Source organism: Puntigrus tetrazona, chromosome 1 (assembly GCF_018831695.1).
Source record: "Puntigrus tetrazona isolate hp1 chromosome 1, ASM1883169v1, whole genome shotgun sequence".
NCBI lineage: Eukaryota > Metazoa > Chordata > Actinopteri > Cypriniformes > Cyprinidae > Puntigrus > Puntigrus tetrazona.
The window spans coordinates 25,425,931-25,436,064 of NC_056699.1; the positions used below are offsets into that span (position 1 = coordinate 25,425,931).

The 10,134-nt window shown below is 38.4% G+C and overlaps 1 protein-coding gene across 1 annotated transcript; it reads left to right on the forward strand.

Annotated features, from left to right (window-relative positions):
* The first annotated feature begins 2,565 nt into the window (after positions 1-2,565).
* On the forward strand, positions 2,566-9,468 carry atg4da (autophagy related 4D, cysteine peptidase a). Its single transcript, XM_043250974.1, is given in 12 exon segments — positions 2,566-2,902; positions 4,786-5,022; positions 5,456-5,539; positions 6,091-6,264; positions 7,080-7,151; positions 7,154-7,421; positions 7,518-7,582; positions 7,700-7,839; positions 8,286-8,364; positions 8,446-8,522; positions 8,613-8,732; positions 9,015-9,468. Coding segments are annotated over 11 exon segments (1,455 nt in total). The 5' UTR covers positions 2,566-2,902; positions 4,786-4,826; the 3' UTR covers positions 9,195-9,468.
* The last annotated feature ends 666 nt before the right edge of the window (positions 9,469-10,134 follow it).

The window sequence follows — 10,134 nt, forward strand, 5'->3', positions numbered from 1 at the left end:
TACCCCTGCTGGTAGATGTCATAACTACACCATCTGGCTGCAAAGAGAGCACTGACAGCTATTGAAAAGTAGCTTTGTATTGAAATGAGTGCTAATGCATTTTGCAAATCAGTAATATGAGAGAAGCGTTAAGGTTTTGAACATCTACGCATTTTTGCAGTGGAGTAGTGACTATAAAAATGTGAGCTCATAAACAATTTTGAAAACGTATCAACAATTTAAGATGGCATCCTTCACGTAACACAGGTCTTGATTACAGAGATTGCTGGATCAGCACATTTATGAGTGAAGCAGGATTGTATGGTAAATATATTCTATAGTTACTCAAGCATCAGTAAATGTCACTGTTGTCTTGGCAACTTGGAGCCGCGTAGCCTGCCGTCTGTTGGCGTTTCTTTGTGTGCTCTGAATGTTGCTCACTAACATGCAATGAAAATATCACTAACATTTCTTTCTAAAGTAACTGTTTTAACTTAAGCATATGCAAAACAAACGTTTGTAGGGGTGCGACCGATGCTTTTTTGCAGCGTTTGGATTTTTTGCCAGGAAACGGCTGTGAAGGTGAACAGTGGTTTTACTGCAGTAACCATAGTTTATCTATGGTATTAGTAGTAAAACATAGTAAAGAAATGGTATAAATATAGTAATAAACTAAATCGTATAAATTGTACTTGTCTCAGTATTAACAAGTTAATAAATATGTAAACAAATAATAAATTGACTGAAAAGGTTTGCGCTTATAAAAGGCTCACAAAACGAAATTTTTTAGTCTTTTGTTGAACATATTGAACTTTTTATTTTATGCTGTGTATAAGCATATTGCATAAATATGCATATGAGTATATTGCTAAGTATAATACAAATATATATTATGATGACTGATTTGAGGCGTGGCAGGGATAGATGGAGTTATGCTGCCATCTGGTGATAATTTAAACTATATTTACATGGTAATAACAGTAGGAGTTGCAATCGTTGACAAGACCAAGAGTGCTTTATTTATTTGTATTTCATAGTACCGTACAGAGGTATTGATTTACTGTAGCATGATGATGCCTTTGGCTAGACATTTAGATATCTATTAATCCTTCCGTAAATGTATTCTGACGCTGTTTGTCTCTCAAGCAGATCTGTCATCTGAAATATCTTTTGCTGTTTCATATCTGGTTCCAGTGTTCGTGAGATTTCTTTATATCTATTAAAAGCATTTATTTATTGTAGTATACAGAAACTCAACACAGAATATATCAGAGAGTTATTCGGACGTATCAGTGAAATGGAGAAGTGACGACAACATATGCACAAGATAATGTAAAGATTTCGGGTGAATGTGTTAATGTATCTGATGTTATGTTTGCAACACTCCATTTTCTTTTTTCTTTTGCCATTCTCGTCACATCCGGCCCTTTCCCGTGCATGAACTCTCGGTTGTGGTTAAAGGCAACCAACAATTCACTGGCCTGAATGTTTCCACTTTATATCATGTGACTGTTACAGCTGGTCGAATACGAGACTAATGTTTTATAATGTTCACACAATCTGTACTGTAAAGCCCTGCATCTTATCTGATTCTGAATTGTTCGATTTACACTGCAGTGTGAACTGAAAAAACAAAAACCCACGCATATAAAAGTATGCTGACCACTCATTTGTATCAGAATATATTCTTACGTGTTTGCGTTCATGTGGCCATATTTAAATTTAGAGAATGCACTTTATTTCATGTAATTTCTTATACGTCTTTTGTTGTTTTATCCAAAATTCTGTACGATACTGTACATAGAGGTTAATAAAGACATAAAGATATTCCATTCTGATGTGAATGTCCCACATAGGAGTATCTCTGTCTTGTATCACCTGTTATGTGGCATTTTGGACATGAATTTGTTAATTTATTCTATTTATTTGGCTCTGTACATCACCTTTGCTTACAGCAAATGTCAATCGATCCATTTACTGAGGTGCAGTGTGTGTAGTCAATTAATAAAGAGATATTGTATAAAACTGCAGGCGTCTTTTATTTGCTTAATAACGAAACGGAAAGTAAATCAAGACAAACTTTGAATGTTGAACTCCCTTGTCTGATGGTTTGAGTTGCTGGGGTTTTATTTTTTTGTGTGTTTGCTAAAGTATTGCTAGAATCTTGGTCAAGCAAACACAGCTGTAGACTTTTGGTCACAGAGCTTTTGACCTCTCTTATCACGTTTATGGATTATTTGTTAACGGAACTCAGAACAGGCTTTTTGTTCATTCAAAAACTAGCCAAATACTTGTATCATAAATAATAAAGTTCTCTGCAAGCAAAACTTGCAAACAAAGCACAACACTACCGTGACCTTTTATTTATTTATACTAGTAATTGCGAAAGCTTGACATACAAACTTAAAACTAACTTATAGTAAAAAAGGAAATAATTTATTTCCTTTTGATTCCCATATATTTTTAAAATTTATATCAATCTTGTATGTTCATGTAATAAATAAATTAAATAATTTATAATTAATTGACTACAGTTTCTCGTACGTGTAGATTGTCCAATCATCATACGGCAACGGTCAAACCTGACCAATCGCGTCGCTCGGGGGGCGGGTCGAGGGTGTGTATCCGCAATGACAACAGGAAGTGGCTGCATACTGGTTTAATCGCTTGCCGTTTTATACACTTTTCGTATCAGCTGACAGTCTGGGAGCCGCGCAAGATCGCAAAGACGCAGAAACTCACGACTACAGCTGTTTAATCGACACTCGCCGCGATGACGGCGCCCGAAGAGGCCTGAGCTCGCTTTCCCTCGGCGGTCGTCGTCCTTTCCAGACATCCAGAGCAGCTCGACGCTGGACGTCGCTATTTATAGGAGAAGTAGGAAAATAACCGGAACATCGAACATGCCGGGTCTAACGTGAAGGTAACGCCTCTAGCTGGCCTCTAGCTTTTGAAGTGCACTAGAGTCGGTGTCTGGTAACGTGATATCTGTCTTCATAGTACGTACTAAGATATTCCACGCAACCCACAGAATCAGGCTGCTTTATATGAATCGGGGTTTTTTTGAGGGCATTCAAAGCTGCTATATGACCAAAAGTAGGTGATTGCTACGTGCAGCCATGAGTGACTTACTTACAATGACATTATTTCACATTTGGCAGCCAAAATTGGGTTTTCCTCTTAGGCTGTGTTCAAAATGTCACACTAGCGTAGTGCGGTATTGGCAATATGTACATTATATAGCTTACTTAATAGTCTTTTCTACAACGGCGTGTCTCGTGACCTCGAGAGATTGCATGTGGAATTGAGCAAGTTATGGTTTTGTCAATAGAATATGCTTAATTATTGTTTTTCTCTCTTCAAGTAAAATGCCTCAGGGAAAAACGATTTGTTGTTCATAGTAGAACGTGACGGGTGTGCACTGCATTGTGGGAAACACGTGAAATTAGTATTTTGTGCAAACCTGAAATTCACCCACTGTTGCCATTAATCTGGTATAAATGTAGTATTGTAGTACACTATTCTGAAAGGAGCCTTTGTGATGGCCTGGGTGTTCACTTTTTCTGCTGAGCACTCATTGGTCACATGGTCTAAAATTCACATGTATCCACTTTCCCCTGGGCAGTCCAGCCTACTAGAATGAAGTGGAAGTTTTTCAGCTTTTGTAATTATTGGGAAATGATGTTGTCTCATCGTAAGCTGATCTCATTTCCCTTCGCTGTACTGTAAACTCCAACGTCTTTGAGAGAATAAGGAAATGGGAAGTCAGAATATTCCCAGTGAAATGTGTGCTTGAACTCCGCCACACCTGTCCTCGGTCAGAGCTCATGTGACAGGCTGCTTTCTCACACACACACACACACACACACACACACACACACACACACACACACACACACACAGCACACAGACAGAGAGACGGCTTGTTTGTTTGCATAACACACAGGTGGAATGTTTTCTAGATTGAAAGGTGTGTATTTTGATGCCACATTACCTGAGTAATTAAAGTTGTATGACTCCTTTGATACAGAAAGTACGGTAACTCTACTATGTTATTAAGCTTGATGTGAATATCGATGTTGGTATTTTTCATGTTCACACACACACACACACACACACACACATATATATATGTATTTACATATATATTTTTATATATATATATATATATATATTCAACATTACTGAGCAAAAAGGACACTTCTTTCATAACCTTTTCTCTTTACAAAACCCACTCTAAACTATCTGTTCTAAAATAATTGAAAACTAAAACGATGAATAAATTGCTTTGTTTGAGTCAGTATCTACAATGATTTTAAAAATCCTTATCCAGTAATCGGAATCGATAGAAATCAGGGCGGTAGTCTTGATTGATTAGTCTTCAAATGAAAGGTTTTGTAATATTAATTACATTTTTATTTGTATTTGCATAGTTGGCGTGTTATAAATGAACGTTTTTAAACATCAGAGTATTAGATGATCACAAAGGTCATCTAAATTAAGAAAAGAGCATACACAATTATATATGCGTTGTCGACTTATAATAACTAATATGGTAGCAGCATTTTACATTTCTAATATCTAACCTGTTTTCTCCATATAACTTGATCGTGATCCAGAACAGGCATCATTAAGAAATCTGATTTCATTTTGAAAACGAGACACTTTTGCGGCTTCGCATGCTTTTTTTGGACTGGGGAAGGGTTTGAGTTCTGAGAATCACGGCGCTTCGTAAAAGCGCAGCTGTTTTAAAGAGAAATAAAGGAAGCTCTCATACCATATCTTCCCTTTCTGTCTCCGTTTCAGGCTGAAGTTCTTCTGTAATGCCGCTGTATCGAGCCTGAACCATGAACTCGGTGTCTCCCAGCGCCGTTCAGTACATAGTGGGCAGCGGCGCTCATGAGGACAAGCCCTCAGCACAGCCCAGACGCCACAACGGCCACGGCTCGGCGCCGGACAGCCCGAGAGAAGGCTCTGGAGAACCTGATGAAGTGGATCGCCTCAAAGCCAAGTTCATGTCCGCGTGGAACAACGTCAAATATGGTTGAGTTTTTCTTTCATGCATTCGTTACTGTTTGCTAACTGCTTCGTATGACTGACACAAATGATGACAAAAACGGTTCCTTTTTTCCCAGGCTATTTTTAAAGTCCTATGCGTAAGCACGTGTTCAACAGCGACCGCAACAAATATCACTGACTGTATCTCATTAAAGGAATAGTTTAGCCAAAGATGAAAATCACGGCATATTTTACTCATCCTAGGTGTATATGACTTTCTTCTTTCGGACGAACACAGTCAGAGGTTTTTATAAATGTAGCTTGGTAATGCAGGTGGCCATTATTTTGAAGTTCTGACTGTGTTTGTCTGAAAGAAGAAAGTCATATACACCGAGAAAAGCTTGTGGGTGAGTAAAATATGCCAATAATGCATTTTTGAGTGAGCCATTTCTTTAAGTTGCTCTCCTTGTTTTCCCAGGCTGGGCCGTTAAATCCAAAACTACCTTCAACAAGACCTCCCCCCTGATCCTCCTGGGCCAGTCGTATCTGTTCAACACTGAAGGTGAGTCACGTGAGTCAGCTTACAGGGCTAAGGAAAACTCTTTCATTAATTACTCACCCTCATGTCGAACCTGTAAGAGCTTTGTTCATCTTCAGAGCGGAAACGAAGATATTTTGATACATTCTGAGAGCTCTCTGACCCTTCATAGACCGTAAGGATCCTTACACGCTTGCATGTGACGTCACGGATTCAACTGTAGTTGTACAAAGCAACGAGAATACCAGAAAAAAATCACATTATTGAAAATGTTTGATCTGAATGCAAGTAACGGATCTTTTTGGTTTACCTATGTGATGCTCTCCAAAACAGCACTGTGAGGTGACACAGAGGAGACGGATTGGTGAATCGTTATTTTTGTGCACATAAAGTCTGTAAGAGGTCCAGAGAGCGCTCTTAGGTCATTCAAAAATATCTTTCCGTTCCAAAGGATGAACGAAGGTCTTTCGTGTCAGGGTGGATGTGAGTGTTAATAATTAATGGCAGAATTAAACTTCTGTCAAAATCCCATCACTGGAGAATAAATGTCTTCGGCGATTTCTCTTTGGGGGCAGACGAGGTGGATCGCTTCCGGCAGGCGTTCGTGTCGTGTGTGTGGCTCACCTACAGGAGGGAGTTTCCTCAGCTGGAAGGATCCAGCCTGACCACGGACTGCGGCTGGGGATGCATGCTGCGCAGCGGACAGATGCTGCTGGCGCGGGGGTTACTGCAGCACCTCATGCCTCCAGGTCTGAGCTTCTGCACCATGAGTTTATTCGTACCTGAATCCCTTCTGAAAAATCTATTGCTTTTATTAAATATGAATAGTCACAATAAACTATTCGTTTTTAATTCAACCTTCCACAAAATCAGAGCAAAAAGCCTTAAATTCATAAAGTTGAATGTTGCATGCTGTGCAAAAATGATTTAAGTATTTTCGTTTTGTTTTCCAGTACAAATATCTAAACCTTAAATCAAGATACTGGACTAGCAAAATAAAGATATGAAGTCCTGTTTTCTGAGAAATTAAGACAATTAACTGATTTTACATTAGAGATAACAAATAAAGGGCAGTGGGTTTTGAATTAGTCTTTGATCAGAGTCTCCATTGGCAAATATTTGTTCTGGTTTAATTTTTATCGATTTTCTTAACACTTTTTTTCATCTCAAGCGAATTTATCTAGATTATATTTTCTTTTATTTATTTTCTTTTAAATGACTTGATGGAGGAAGTTGCATTTAGAAATGCTAAAGTGTTTCTCCTTAGAAATGTAATATATATATACTATGATTCAAACAGTTGGAGATTATTTTTGGTCTCTTAAGCTCTCCTATTTGCATTTATTTGTTCAAAAATACAATTAAAAAAAATAACACTGATAAATATGAAGACTAAATAAAAAGCTTTGATTTATGAAATCTTATAAATGCATTATAAATGCCTTTACTGTCACTATCAATCAAATTAATGTATGCTTGCTGAATATAAGTGTTTATATATATTTCTTTTATACACAGTAGTGTGCTTCACTTCTATAGACTCATTCTGCTCTCTGTATCTCAGACTGGAGGTGGGCAGATTGTCATCTGCTGACAGATGTTGATTTTGAGGTGCTAAAGCCCCGCTCGCCCTCCCGTCCGCTGGGATGTCTCTTCCGTCCTTCAGTTCTTCCTGGACCAGTCCCATTTCGCAGAGAGACCCGAGCTCTGGCGGCAGCACCCCTGCCCGCTGTCCTGCGCCCGGCCGTGAGCCTCAGCTGGAGGCTTTGCACCGAAAGCTGCTGTCTTGGTTTGGTGACCATCCCTCAGCTCCCTTCGGCGTCCACCAGCTGGTAGAGCTGGGAAAGGAGTCGGGGAAGAGAGCGGGGGACTGGTACGGCCCGTCCGTAGTAGCACACATGCTGAGGTTAGAGGAGAGCAAATGAATCTCATCGTATTGCTTCTTTTTTAATAACTGAACCTTTGACCCTTTGTGATTTAATGTCTCGTGTTCCTTATCAAGGAAAGCCGTGGCCAGAACCTCTGAGTTTCACGACCTGGCTGTATACGTGGCGCAGGACTGCACTGGTGAGGCTTCAGTCTCATGAGTTGTGCATCATATGATGTTTTTTTTCAGTGAAACTGAAACCGTACGTGTTTGTAAGTGATGCTTAGCTCGTGCTTCCGCTTGTGTGTGTGTTTCAGTGTATAAAGGAGACGTCATGAGGCTGTGTGAGCCGCCACTAACACAGGATCTGTCCGAGAGCTGGAAATCAGTCATTATACTAGTGCCAGTGCGACTGGGAGGAGAATCACTGAACCCCTCCTACATCGAGTGTGTTAAGGTACAAATACAGTGCACTTACGTGTAATAATTCTTTATTAATATTGAAATAATTATGTATTGGACGCCCGTTTTGGCGTTTGCATCAAAATAAACATGCAAAAGTAATTTCAATTTTTTTCTATGCATGAAAAGCATATTATATAAAAGCAAAATGTCTACTTTAATGGTTCAAAAACTTCAAAATGTGGAAAATGTTTCATCGTAGTTCAGCATATCATATTTATGTAATAAAACTAAACTACATTTATATATTATATTATGTTATATATTTAAAAAATTATTTTGTAAAACATTAAAGAAAATTTTATAAATTGTGAATCGCTGTAATTTTTTTGATAATTAGCACAAAATGCATGATGCATGATGAATATATATATATATATATATATATATATATATATATATATATATATATTGCATTTATAATATCCTCTCTTTTTCTAGAACATTCTCAAGTTAAAATGCTGTATAGGAATTATTGGAGGAAAACCCAAGCATTCCCTGTTTTTTATTGGCTTTCAAGGTACGTGTCTATTAAGAGCTGTGTTTTGATTGGTTACTGCGCCCCCGTCCGCTCTCTGATTGGCAGCTCTCTGTCTTCCAGACGAGCAGCTATTGTATCTAGACCCTCACTACTGTCAGCCAGTGGTGGACGTCACCCAAGGCAACTTCTCCCTAGAGGTGAGATGGGAAGCAACCTTGCATTCGCATTTTAAAGTTCTGAGCGCGTGCGGGGGAACGGAAGCTGCATGAATCTCGTTTCTCTCGCAGTCCTTTCACTGTAACTCGCCCAGGAAGATGAACTTCAGCCGTATGGATCCCAGCTGCACCATCGGCTTCTACGCTCAGACTAAGACAGACTTTGAGTCTTTGTGCTCAGCGGTCAGTGATGTGAGTGTCTTGTTTTGAGTCAATAAGATAAAAAAAAAAATACATTTATATTTAATAAATTTAAAATTATTAAATAAATTTTTTCACTGAAAATACCTATATATATATATATATATATATATATATATATATATATATATATATATATATATATATATATATATATATATATATATATATATTTCCATTTCAGAATTAATGCATAAATATTAAAAAGCAGAAATAAATACTATAATATTTTTTTTTTTTTAAATATGGATATAATTTTTGGTTCTTTTTCAGGCTTTGTCGTCCTCTAAAGAGAAGTATCCCATCTTTACATTTGTAGAGGGCAGGGGACAGAACTATGGCCTGGAGGGGCAGAGCGGGGGGTCCATGGACGGTCCTGCAAACATTTTCTCGTGCAACAGAATGAGCAGAAACAACAAAAGAGGAAGCACAGATGAGTTTGTGCTCCTGTGAGGAGCGTCTCGCACAGACCCAGACCCCTGCACACGACTTCACAAAACCGCTGTTCCTCAGAATATAAGGCAAACCTGGCACTGAGTTTCACCTCAAAACCAAAGGGAAACTAAGAAATTATATTTTGCGTAAAGAAAACACTGCATGTCGTGATGTTATTTTTATCACAGTTAGGCAAATTTTCCTTCGATTTTTTTCATTTGCGTGATGTTAAAAACCTTACGCATGCTGCTGTTTTTGCAAATTGTTGATTTTGATTACTGCATTACAGTATGAGCGCTGCTTTTTTGCGTTACGTTAATGAGAATTTCGAAAAGGAAATATGCGTGATTTATCAACATGAAAATGGAATCATCCTAAAAATAAGGCTAGTTTTCTTAATGCATAATATAATTTTGGGGAGGCCGCATATCTTTGGCAAGCTTCTCCATCAAAATGACATTTGTTCATGAACGGATGAGAAGCGTCTTCTGTTTTTTTTTTTGTTTTTTTTTTATCAGCTGATTCAGCCACATTAAAGGAATGGCTTGCCCAAAAATGAACAACTGCTGAAAATGTACGCGTAGACGTAGAGTCGGATGGGTTTGAAGTTTGTTTCTTCGTTCGAAAAGATTTAGCTTCACTTTCTCACTGGCGGATGCTCTGCAGTGAATGGGTGCCGTCAGAATGAGAGTCCAAACGGCTGATGAAAACATCACGATAAACACGGTTTAAACACAGCCTTTTGCTTCACAAGGTGATCGTTGGTGAACTGAAGTGGCGTGGGTTCCTTGTGGGTTATTGTGACGTTTTTATCGGCTGTTTGGACGGCACCCATTCACTGCAGAGGATCTATCGGTGAGTAAATGATGCTAAATCTGTCCAAATCCATTCAGGTGAAGAAACAAACTCATCTACGTCATTGTTGTAGATGATGGATCATTTTTACGCACGTTTAAAT